The 13,240-nt window shown below is 45.9% G+C and overlaps 1 protein-coding gene across 1 annotated transcript; it reads left to right on the top strand.

Annotated features, from left to right (window-relative positions):
- The first annotated feature begins 416 nt into the window (after window positions 1-416).
- On the top strand, window positions 417-10,084 carry LOC149359018 (beta-1,4-mannosyl-glycoprotein 4-beta-N-acetylglucosaminyltransferase-like). Its single transcript, XM_089571192.1, has 3 exons — window positions 417-598; window positions 2,594-3,905; window positions 9,221-10,084. Exons 2-3 carry the CDS (start codon window positions 2,748-2,750, stop codon window positions 9,425-9,427), a joined length of 1,365 nt encoding a protein of 454 aa, XP_089427318.1. The 5' UTR covers window positions 417-598; window positions 2,594-2,747; the 3' UTR covers window positions 9,428-10,084.
- The last annotated feature ends 3,156 nt before the right edge of the window (window positions 10,085-13,240 follow it).

A 13,240-nucleotide genomic window follows, 5' to 3' on the forward strand; every position in this document is an offset into this window, starting at 1 on the left:
CTGATAATGAAAACGCTCGCACTATCCGAAATGACTGCACAGAAAATTCATATTTAATTGCTCCTAACCAGCGCATAACTCAACATGCGCCTTTACTCTCAGATACTGAACGCTGTCGCCTTTGTCATCGAAAAGAGAAAGATAGAAGCAAGGCACGAAAAGCTGACGGCAGCAACGAATTGTTCGCGGAGATAAAAATTCTTAGTCGGTAAAAAGATCCCATATGTTTTTAAAGAGCTTAGGTTAAGCAAAGCTGTTTCGTTGACTTTCGAAGCAGGCTACCGGCAGCTGTGTACGGCTCGACTCAGCGTGTAAGTATAAGGTCATATTCTTCCATATTTGAGAGGCGTGCTGAACATCTGCTCGCAGCGCTTCACCTTTCAACTTTTTAATGTTTTGAGCATCGTGTAGGGCTCTGCGCAGCTGACCGCGTTTTCCTGTTGGCTCGCAGTTTTTTGAAATCATCATCACGAATCAGAGCTGCGCGCTGTGTTGTCGAAACTACACAGAACAGCGGACGTGTGCAAAGCAGAGATGCGTGACGCAAAGCGGTATTAGTAAGCCATAAGGCATTTAGACCGCTCAGGAAATTCAAATGGTGAGTAAGCACTCAGTCGCTTTGGTACATTTATTCGCGAAACGATATTGTTTATTTTGTTGTTTGTTTTGTTTGTTTATTGGGGTTTAACGTCCCAAAGCGACTCGGTCTATGAGAGACGCCGTAGTGAACGGCTCCGGAAATTTCGACCACCTGGGGCTCTTTAACGTGCACTGACATCGCACAGTACAAGGGTCCCTAGAATTTCGCCTCCATCGAAATTCGGCCGCCACTGCCGGGAGAGAACCCGCGTTTTTCGGGTCAGCAGCCGAGCGCCGTAACCACTGAGCCACCACGGCGGGGTCATATTATTTATTTACTTCAAAATACTGCAGGCCTATGCGGCCGAACCAGGAGAGACATACAAAATAACAATGTTACGTTAGCAATATGTGTTAGCAATGTTCCGTCCTCTAGCGGGGTGGTAAGCGCGTTTTTAGACGAACTCCTATCTCTTAAAAAACAACTCAAGCCAGTTATTGCTCCGGGTTAAAATTGGTTATCTGGCTCTCTTTAGTATTTTTGGCGTTTTTCAGTCCACAGGAACCCCTTTACGGCTAAGACATACCCAGCCATTCTGAACACAAGCATTTTTCAACGGGAATGCGTTTATGGACGCAATTTCTTTTTCATATAATGTAAGATTTCACTATAATCATAAATATATCCTCAGATCACCCGACGACCGTCTTGTTTTTTTTTTTGTTCTATTAACAGATTTTCTAATGTATAAAACATTCCCCAGTGGTTTCCTATGTTAATCTTAACTGTTCGATGCGATCATTGGAAACACTTTAGAACAAAGATTTCTCGACATAACAGAAGAATGAACCACCCCCTTCAATAAAGCCATAACCATAGCTTAGAATACACCAATAGTCAAATTTTTTGTCCAAGAAAGGTGGACTTGAAATTAAATTAAAAAAGATTCAAGAGGATGATCACTGTAACTGATGCGGCAGAAATGCGTTAGTATTAGGCGTGTTCTATGTGTTATGTGCCGCTCCACTCCTGATGAAAAGCAGTACTCGCAGTGCCCGGCACGCCGTATCCCCTCTCCACTTTCCCCATTCTTCGACTCTTACTCCTCGATCGTTTTGAAAAAGACTGGTCACGGTTGAAGTGAATGGATGTCCGAAGAAGCCTTGTAATCCGCACAGCCTGGTAATCCACAGCTTTATATCATGTGTGAAACCCCTTGAACCACAGATTTCAGTGAAATTCGCAGATTTTTTTTCTTGCTTTAGCAAGGTCACTTGGTACAAAAATTTAAAAAAAATTGCAATAGAAGACAATGTTTTAGGACGAAAGTCTTGCTAGCCCCATTAGACTAATTTCTGTCACTAAAGCGGCGAGTGCGACCATGGTGTGCTCAGCAAATATAATAGCAGGAGCCACCTCTCCTCTTTCGCCATATATGGTCGTCTCCAACGCGCCAGTTTCTCGCACCGCATAACAGGCGAACCTCCATGTGGACTACATTCGTACCAAAATTGTGACCCAATCGTTCGCCAAAAAGCGTTCCAGATGGTGTTATACGATATCCCGATACATATATCTTACAGGTGCTTGTCAAGTTGGAGTCTAGCTTGTGACAGGGATTTGAACCAACGACATATGCACCTTCAATTGTATTCCTTCCCAGACTACTCCCCCTAAAGGCGCCATTGAAGCGTTCACCGAGATATGGGGCAATTATTGCGTCATTTCCTCTCCTCAGAAGCCAGTTCTCGGATCAAAGTTCTCGGTCAATTTGCCGGAAGCTTAGAGGCGGGCCAAGACACACCCAAGAAAATTTAAGGGTGGCCCACCAGTGGGTCATGACGCCGCAACGATTCCATAGTTGCGAAAATCACTGTCGCAGCCAACGTGTTAAGACTGTGGCGTTTGATGCTACGATGCACGCCTGAAATTAGTATTTGTGACCAATTATCGCACTAATTAGCACAATTATAACTAGAGAAACAGAATCAGTCATACATATCTATTTTGCAGATGACATGCGGTGCTTGCCTGTGTTAGTTATTAAGCATCAGCAGAGACCGGTTCATTTCGACTTCGCATCGCCGAGACCCAACGTCCTCCTCAGCAAGCGCAGCAACACGTGAAAGTGCCGACGGCTGAGGACAGCGGCCGCAGTTGCCGTATAATGTGTGTGCCTACGAGTGAGAGAGCCCAGAAGTTCGTCCGCTGCGTGCCTTCCACCTGTTCGGCTCTGAGGCGAGTTTCCACAAAGCTACACTGGTACTTCGTGCTCTTCTCTTTATCAAGCCTAGTCCCAGCAGCCATTTTTCTCTACCATGCCCACTATAGGAGTTCTCTAAGGATGAAACATCCAGACCAAAGCCCATCGTCGTGGGATTATGTCGCGTCACTTCTGATCAACAGGGGCAATGATGCCTCGGTGTTGCATAAAACGTTCCAGACTGAACAAAGGCTAAGAGGACTAGACGGTAACTACGAAACCACTGCAGAGGTTCCGGATTGCTTTCCCGAAGGAACACTTCCTGGAACTGAGAAGCAGAAGCCGTGCAAGTGCCGTCAGGGTTGGAACGGCATCGGATGCTCCATTCCAGACGCCGTGTGGTTTACTGACGCCTTCCAGGACTGGTACCTAAACGGAATTATAAGACGTCGTTCCCGACCACGCGCCATCATCAACGGACTCGTGTTCAACCACGAGCTGGATCTCCTCGAAATTCGGGTGAAGGAGCTGGGTGACGCCGTCGATTACTATATCATCGTGGAGTCCAATTACACCTACTTCGGCTCGACCAAGCCTCTCTACTTGCGGTCGAATCTGAGCGCCGGCTTCTTGCGCGAGTATGCGCACAAGATTGTCCCCATAGCCGTGGGCTTCTACAACTACGAAGACGGCAGCCCGTGGGCGCCAGAAAACTACTTTCGTTCTTCCATCTGGCGAGAGGGCCAGAGCCGGCTCAAGAACCTCAGAGACGACGACCTCTTCATAATACTCGATGCCGACGAGATACCCAGCCGTGACGTGTTGATCTTCTTGAAGTACCACGATGGGTACGGTGAACCGATGACCTTAAAGTTTCGTTCGTTTCTTTACGGATTCTTCTGGACCAACGATGAGCCCGTTCAGGTGGGAGGTGTGTGCACAGTGGCTGCGCTAAGACACGTCTATTGGAACGACTCGCTGCTGGCCCGTCGCGCGGAGCATTACTTTCCAAAAATGCTGCCGTACACGGGAACCGTGAAGATTCAGTGGGCGATAACAGGAACCGAGCCCCGCTACGCTGGCTGGCATTGTTCGTGGTGCTTCGAGGCCCGCGGAATACAGGTAATGTAGGACTGTATCCAGAGCTGTAGACACGGAGACAAGTGAGTGAATTTGCACGGCTTGTTGTCTCCTCAGTAAAACGGCGAGTCGCGCGAGTTGGTACATCTTTGAAGAAAACAGCGAAGCAGTACTTTACTCTCATTACTCTCAGCCACTGACTTTAAGGGACACTACAGGGGAATACTAAATTAACACCTCTCTTTGAGCTAGTTGGTACATAGTATAATTAGAGAAAAACCAGCGCCAAAACATGCACACGACAAGAAAAGAACGAGGACGAGACACAAGTGCTATGTCTCGTTCTCGTTCTTTTCTTGTGGTGTGCATAATTTAGGGAATACTAAGTCAAGCTGGAGTGATAGGATAAGGTCCTATGACATCAACCATGTCTGCGGGTGTTATGGAATTGCAAAGTGTTCCTTTCTTTAGCTTTAATACTCGCTCATGTAGACACCCATATGCATGCACGTCGTTAACCTGTGGAGTGCTATGCGACCACGTGTTCGTCCATGTTTTCTGTGTACCCCGCCGCGGTGGCTCAGTGGTTACGGCGCTCGGCTGCTGACCCTAAAGTCGCGGGTTCGATCCCGGCCACGGCAGCTGAATTTTGATGAAGGCGAAATTCTAGAGGCCCGTGTGCTGTGCGATGTCAGTGCACGTTAAAGAACCCCAGGTGGTCGAAATTTCCGGAGCCCTTCACTACGGCGTCTCTCATAGCCTTAGTCGCTTCGGAACGTTAAACCCCAACAAACCAAACCAAACCATGTTTTCTGTGCAGTGGAAAGGCGAACATGCTTTTTAGATGAGCTGAAATATATCTGAGAAATACCACACATTTGGCCCATCAAATTTCATCTTGCTCATTAGAAAAAAAAAAGGCGTTCCAACGAGGGTTATCATGCACGCAGTACGAGAGGCGGCGGCACGCGAGACAAGGTTTTCCGTGAGAAAAAACGTTCAACCAGGCAATGCGTGCTCGTAAAGATTATGCGTGCATCCACTGCTGGCAGCCATAGAAAGAAGGCGGCAGGCCACAGTTGGGTGGAACGTATACCCTGATTTGTTTCCGCTTACAACTTACAGAAAGTAATTTATGAACGTAGAAATCGGAAAGACCAAAGCAGAGTCAATCACAAGGGTTATCTGCGATCGTACTTACTGCGTAGTTAGTCAGAAGCATGCAGTAATCGACAGCACGGCCCGCCTTTCGATGAGAAGGAGCGTGCAGTTTTTCACTCAGATGTGGTGTTGAATGAAATACATTAGAGTGCGACAGCTGCTCGCATTCTTTCGAGGACCCCCAGAAGCTTACGTGTACACTTCCCGGTAGCACAAAGCTCACCACAGGTTACACGCTGGCGTTATCATCACCGAAGTATACATCCGTGAGCACAATCAGTTGTTTGTTCTGCAGTGTACGGCTGCCCTTGACAACCTCACGCAGCTTCTTTCGCACCCACGGAGCTTGTAAAGAGGCGCAGACGAACGCTATGCAGGGTAGGGCCCCATCGAAGTAGTGAAGGGCAGGGGCTTCCTCTGTTTGCACCTGGCTGCCATGACTGACCACTGACCTGTTGACTTTCAGTTTTCTGCTTCCGGCCGCGTTTCCGGTCTTTGGAAGTGGCGCCTCTGATTGGTCGGATTGTAGAGACGTCGTAGAAATGACGTCAACCAGTTCATTTTTTGCGGGCGCTTTGATTATGAAACGGTTACGGGACTTTCATTTGCGGTTTTCTCAGCTATGCGGCCATCTTTCCGTGTAAAAAAAAACATCGCAAGTGTTCCGGGGAATTATCTATTCGTCTTGCCAAGTTATACATTTCCTTTAGTGCTCCTTTAACGGCAGGATAGTCCACGTGCTTCATTTACAACATACATTCAACGCCCCTCATGGCTTCTGCTGCGCCGGGATTCCATTCATTGCGTCACTGAAAATGAAATACCACCTTCTCAGCTTACGCGAGAAAAAGGAGACAGCATTCACGGGCAGATTTTGAAGGAAGAAAAGAAAGAAAGAAGTTTCAACACATTGAAAGTCTGATAGGTAACCAACTGTGTCGGCAGTGCTCTAGGCAATACCAGAAAGCCACAAGCAATGATCGACTCACGATCGATGTTTGAAGGCCTCATAACAGGAGGATACTGCGCGGCAGCAATTTCACGAATTGCAGGTTTCTGTGCTCGGTGATGTACCGGACCCAACTGCACACGGAAAGCATACACTGAGTAGTGGGCCGCCACAGTGGCTCAGTGATTACGGCGCTCGGCTGCTGATTCCGAAAGACGCGGGTTCGATCTAGGCCGCGGCGGTCGCATTTTGATGGAGGCGAAATTCTAGAGGCCCGCGTACTGTGTGATGTCAGTGCACGTTAAAGAACCCCAGGTGGCCGAAATTAACCGGGACCCTCCACTACGGCGTCTCTCATAGCCTGAGTCGCTTTTGGCCGTTAAACCCCAAAAACCAAACAGGGAAGGGATTTAGCATGACAGAACCTGCGTCGTCTGGACGTACGGTGTTGTGCATGGTCAGCATAGTGAAACGCCAAACCAGAAAAAATAGACGACATTGAGAATTATCGCGGGCAAGGTGCTGATGTACAAATATTTTAGTTTGAGCCATGCGGATCCTTTGAAAAAACCTTTACAGTAGATTTATTTACGACGGTGGCTTGTGACAAGTGCTTCTACCAGCGTATACAAAAATATCGCGCGCTATTGTACAAAGTGATTCATGTTGCAAACAAAACAAGCACAAGACAAGTGGGTAAATTGGGCACAGAAAAGTAAGGAGAAAAAGCTCGTGTTGGTTTCGATCTTGTCATGGTAAGACGAAGACGAATTCTAGTGACAGAAAAAAAATACATATAGCACTCAAATTCACTGAAATACATATAGCGCTCAAATAATTAAAACCGAAGTCTTTAAACACCAACGAATTGCATTGAAGAAAAAATTCTGCAAGTTTGAAGCAGTCGAGATTCAGTTGGATTGCTGTTTCGATCTTAGAAACAGGTCACATGGAAAACGGCTTAGTCGTTGTAGTAACTGTACACGTATAGAGCGTCTACCCCGGAATTCACTGCAGAAAATAAACACCATCCCATAAACACCCCAAAAAACTTCGCTATGACGCAGTTTTGGACCAAAACAAAGTCTTAGGCCTGCTGTCTCTGGTGCAGGCTGAATACAGTGGTTCGTGAAGGGATGCATTAGTTTAAGATGCCCCGGCCATGTTTCACGGCTACACTCTAGCATGAAGGTGGTGATGATGTTTCGGCGAGTGATTCTTACTTAACTCTAACATTTATCCTTTTTAGTTTTCGCTGCGTTTTAAAAAAAACATAAACGCATCACAGAATCTAGACAAAATCACTTCGCGTCATTGCTCAATGAATGTGAGGCGCTGCACACGATCCACTGGCAACAGCAACTGCTTCTGTGAGCTCACCGAGCGCAGTTTCTTAATATCAAGCTGATATTTAGTGTTGCAAGCCCACTTTGCTCCTTCCGTCAACAGTAGCTTGCGCAGTTAACTGAGAGCTAGCCAGGACGTAACCCTAAAGCTGACTCTCCTATGAAAGTTCACATAAGGGCAAAGCCCAGTTCAGAAAACAGTTTTTAGAATACTGACCCGCACGGGTACAACGACTGCAGCAGGGAGCGTTCAACGACGATCAGCTCAGTGAACTTTACTGCACCCAAAAATGCGGCATTTTTCTAACTAGACGGCAAAGCGTTGAAGCACATGCCAAGCAGTTTGTTGCACTTTTGGGCCTCACAGCGAAAGCAGAAGTGCATGCCGGGTCAGCATCTGATCAGTGGCTTTTTGAGGTGTCGCTGAACGAGGCGAGATGGCTACGCGCTATGCGGTGCAACTTTTCTCGCGAGATGATTTATTCGGAGATCTCTTATACACGTAATCTCCAACCATTTTCTCCGTCCAACATTTTTACGTTGCCACCCACTCACGACAAGATACACAGCTCTGGCGAGACGAGGCGTTAGACTTCACATATTGTTTCCAAACACTGGCTTCTCTAATGGTAAAAGGCTAGACAGAATTGACTGATGCTACAGTGAACAAACAAAGGAAGTGCGCCTGCAGGCATTTACTTCAGCTGTCGGCTGCGGGCTTCATCTCACAATTTGGAAGCTTTCTATTTGGACGCAAATATGAAGACGCCGGGTATTTTCAGCAAGCTCGTAAATATGAAGGCATTTTCACTGACAGGGCGTGATCTGTCATAGGCCAGCACTGCCGCACAAAGCTTAAGTAGAAGTAGGCGGGAGCGCGGGAGCGCTTGGTTTACAGCAACGCAGCTGGCAGCTAGCTATAGCATAAAAAACAACTTACAAAAGAAACGGCGGCGACAGAGATACCACGCTCTTTGGAAAACTGCTGAACATCGGTACGCGCGTCAAGCACCGCAGCTGCTGGGATTGTCTTCGTCTGTGTCAGTCGTCCCCGCGTGCTGCGAGCTTTTGGAATTCGAAGCGACAGAACTTTCAGCATTTTGAGTGCGATGCCATGATTCAAAAAGGGCTAGTGAAGAATACTGGCAATGCAGCTATGAAACCATGTAGTCGTATGCGCAGTGGATTTTTCGGGCATTCTGGGGTTGCGCTGTCAAACGATCGATGGTTTATGTTTCAAGATAGCCTACCCTCAGCGGTTTGGTTGTAGTCGAATTTTGCACGAAGGTGCGTGTAGCTGCAAGGTGGTGAAGACTGGAAGCAGTATCGCACTTTCGAAAGAGAAACTACTGCTGCCAATGTAAAGTAAAGGCGCCAAAAACCACACAGACAGAGCACCCCGTTGGCGCTCTGTCCCGTTCTCTTGTCTTGTGTGTGTGTGTGGTTTTTGGCGCCTTTACAGTGAATTACCAGTTGGCCCAGCAAGAACTTCCCTTATACTGATGCCAAGAATCTTATACGCTTTTGCATTATCTGCCCTTAAAGCATGGGGAAATTAAGTTATCAGCTCTCATAGGAAGGTCGGTGAAATAACGATGCTATGAACGACTTCAAAATGAAAAGAGTTCCGCAAAAAAACCAGCAAGGCCAGTAGAGGAGGGTCGTGTTGCGGTCAATGGTGTCATTGTAATAAATAATGGTGTGTTGCAAGGGAGACCAAGGGGGACATGGGTATGGCAAGAAAAAAAGAAAAATAAATGCCCACGGCACAGTACTCGGTAACGGGGTATTAAGCGTGGCTGCTGTGGGTAATTTCTGCTGATGAATGAAGTTTTTTTTGTCAGTTCTTTATATTTTATTTAAACACTTTACCCGTAACAAAGCCATGTCCACTGCTGCAGGTGAAGCTGGGATCAGCGCAGAGAGACGACGGTGTACGCTGGGGGGACTTCGCAAACAAAACCGACCTGGCCTACATCGAGTCAATAAGAAGAGCCGGCCGGTACTTCGACGACAGCTCGGTCATGAACAGCTGCGACGCTCACGAAGTGGCTCCCACATACGTCAGAGATAACGCTGATCGTTTTCAGTATCTTATGAAACTCTGAAATAGAGCCTCCGCTTGAGACCTCTTCTCAATGCCACATAATAATCTTTCGGTTTGTTTTATTTAATAAAATTGAAATAGGGCCTCCAGAGGACGGTGAGCTGCTGGAGCAAAAATTTTAAATATTGCGACCTCGAACTCTTATAATTATTTATTTTCACGCCTAAAGCTAAAAAGGAGATCAGTTCTTTTTGATTCTCGTTAACAACCACCTTGATTTCCGTCGATAGACGAATAAACGTTACGTGGAATGTAAAAATGTGCCCTCAAAAATCGGGGCTAAGTGGCTGCAAGGAACAAGCAAGGAATCTAGCGAAATTTTTTCAAAGCCTGCTAAACAACATTTTGTCAAAGCAAGACCATTCTGGGGTACGCCTCTTTTTTCGCCAGTAGTTACAGCGTACTTTAAAGCATCGTATTAAGTATCACGAGTTGTTCCACGACAGCTAAGCGACGCTGTCACCGACATACAGTGCTTTTTTTGCTAAATTTTATACACTCTAATAAAATAGCAAGGTGTCTTTTGTTCTTGGTTACAGCGATCAGCAAGGTGCCGCTGCATTTTTTCTTACACTAAAGTCTTGCTTCCATGTAGGAGGCTTCTAAATGTTGTTCGATAACATTATACTCAAAATAAATTTTTCTACGTGGATTTTAATCATGCGCCTTCGTCTTTGTTCAAATTTGAAACTACACAAATATTAGATTGCAACGCTCTTCCTTAGTTGTCATTCACGTGCCAATCTAATTCCAAAATGTCCTAAATGGCAACGCTAACTTCTTAAGATTAACGAGATGTGTTACCTGTAATGGACAGCTCAGTTTTCTGCAAGAAAATAAAAATTCATTAAAGATAGTCGGGTGCGACAACAGAGGCCACAGTGACTCCATGCGCATCGCAAAGCTGAGCTTCTACATACCTTATAAACGAATGCGGAAAGACATTATAGCACACCTCATTTTTATTTTGCATTAAGGGAATGCGATGCAGCCGTGCCCAATTTCACTGCGCAAATATCTTCCAGCTGCATTACTGCTGGCGACAGCGAAGATTACATTCTCAGAGAAGACATTATAACGTTCCCTGCAGCATATAGCTCGCACTACAGGCACTGAACGTGTTACTAAGCGTCACGTGGCCCTACTTCTACTACCCAGTTTCAGAAAACTCTAAAACATACCCACCCTTAACCTTTCGCTAAACTAAGTGTCCTCCACTCTAGATAGCCGACTCTGAAATCAAGGAGTGCCTCCAGTTATAAAGGATGCTAACGACGAAATTTTCTGTGAAGACGGCAACGCTCAAGAAAGGTTTTGGCGTCCAAGGGGAGAAACAAAAATGAAGATAAAATATAATATCTCTACAAGACATTTCAACCCGAGTTGCACTCGAGTCCGCGCAGCAATTTCTTCCCGTTAATGGCTCCCTTGTAACGGAATTGGCATCATTTATGTTTGTTCGTCCAAAAACGCACCGCGCCTCCTTGCCTCGAGGCATTCGAGGAACACTTCGCGTCGCTTTGAAGTAGAGTGGAGTCCCTTAAGTGCTACTCGGAACTTGCTTTCATCGCTTGAGCGAAAAAAACCACGCTTTTATCGAGTCTCCTTCAGCGAACTCCCCCTTTACTGTGCTCTGGATTGTAATAACGTTTTTGCTAACGGCTGTGAAAGCTCAGAAATGGACTTTCCTGCTCTTTGGCCAACGGCCGTTTTGAAGAAGGTACGCCCCCAAAAAGTTCCGCAAAAAAGTCACCTTCCTAGGCGCAGGTTTAATGTCTAACGAACAAAAAAAGAATTTGAAGCGGAGAGCTCTTAAGTTAACGTGTGTTGGGTACTTGTCTGAGTTCCTGGAACTCTGAGAGACACTCTTTGCCAACGATGTTACATTTAGTAGTAGTAATTGCAACTTCCTACGTGAAGTACGCAATGCAAATGAAGCGTTGATTATTGCTTTCCGTGCAATCATCGAAATCGTGTAGGTGTTGCCATAGCTTTATGAGCAAGCATAATTACAGGAATCAGCATCTTTTGAAAGGGAGCATTAAGACGGCATTTTTATGAAACACATTTTTTATTCAACTGATTGCAGCACCATGGTCGTAAGCCGAATCTAGCTTTAGAATGTCAAATTTATACACGTTTGTGAAAGTGTAAATCAGAAATGGCCATTTCTCCACAATCGGCTGCAACTTGGTAGTCTATTATCAATGCATTGAAAGACGTCTCGGTAACATTTCCCTGGGGCTCTTCGATTCGAGGCCTAATATTCCCTTAAACTGAGTTTTCCCGGCTGCTGCTTTGCTAGTGTTATGAAGCACAATGAAACACGGTGTTCAAAATCTGGCTGAGGCACATAAAAACGAGAAGAAGCCGGTTTGCTCAAAGTCGAGTGGTCATATGGCAGGAAATTTCATCAAGGAATGCCCGTAAGCGAGCACCAAGCGACTATCACCCTCCCGCCACGCGTCACTTGTTAGAAAAGTTGCAGCCGTGCAGACACGGCAAGGAAGGCAGAAGACTGGAAGATAGGGCAAAATTTGAAAGTAAAGAAATTTTAACTATCGCACCCTTACGTGTGACTAAAACCTGTATTAACGGAAATGATGATAGATTTTAATGGCGCAGGGTAAGCTTTGACTGTGGAGCGCCACTGCACACGGTATTTTTTGTCCTCTAAAGGCGCGGTCAGTGATCCATTTTCTATGCATTTCACTTCAAGAATACGAGCACCAGGCCAGGAGAAAGCTTGTACTACAACTTGTATCACTAGTGGGTACCCGGCGGCAACGGGGATCGATCCCGCGTGCGAGACGGATGCTGAAACCACAAGGCCATCACTGTGGTATATTAAGAGAAACAGAGAAGTAAAATGCACAAGTTACTTGCGCTATGAAATATGAATTGAAATAACCAGAAGATGCAACGTATCCTCGCGCAGAACCTATTTATCAACAACGTTAGCAAAGCATCTTTCTAAGCCTCCATGGAAGCAGTTTAAAGGACGAGGTAGTCTACGTTTAATAACCGCCGTGATATTCAAGTGGGCTATAAAGGAGAAGTTGGCACTTTGAGGAGCAGTGGAAATGCTAGCCTGGTATCATACATGGCTGGTTACTCCGGATGAGGATAACGAGGTGATTGATTGATTGATTGATTGATTGATTGATTGATTGATTGATTGATTGATTGATTGATTGATTGATTGATTGATTGATTGATTGATTTCGCCGAATGCACGAGAAAACGGTTTTGATCCTATACCACAAGCGAATACCCTTCCTGTCAGACTACACATTGTATAAACGAATCAGCCCCATGTCAAGGCTCCGGCATTTCCACTTTTTGGTGACGCACGAAACAGCGTCAAATACCGTCAGAGAGACTCGGCTTCTTTGACGGCTAGAAAAAGCTAGCAGGAAAGACTATCCGCTGCTTACCGTAGACTTACTTATGCTGCCTTCCCTTTATTGTCATAGACGGATATGCGTACGCTCTCAGTGGATAGCGTTAAACACTTCAATGACTGCCGGATGGATGCAGCCACTGAGAATAACCGTATTATTAGTTTATTATTGCGAAAGCAATACTACTTGCACTTTCACGCCTTTGCCGTGCCGCGGCCGGTGACCACCATCGTGCCGCGGCTGTGACCACCATTGACCTTCATTTGACCTTGATTGCATTAGATTGGATTACATTGGATTAGATTGGATTAGATTAGATTGTATTGAACTGGATTGGGCTGGAATGGACTGGATTGGATTAGATACATTACATTACATTAGATTATATTGGATTGGATAGGAGTGGATTG

This window comes from Amblyomma mixtum, chromosome 2 (genome assembly GCF_055824585.1).
Source record: "Amblyomma mixtum isolate Tamu chromosome 2, ASM5582458v1, whole genome shotgun sequence".
In the NCBI taxonomy this organism is placed as follows: Eukaryota; Metazoa; Arthropoda; class Arachnida; order Ixodida; family Ixodidae; genus Amblyomma; species Amblyomma mixtum.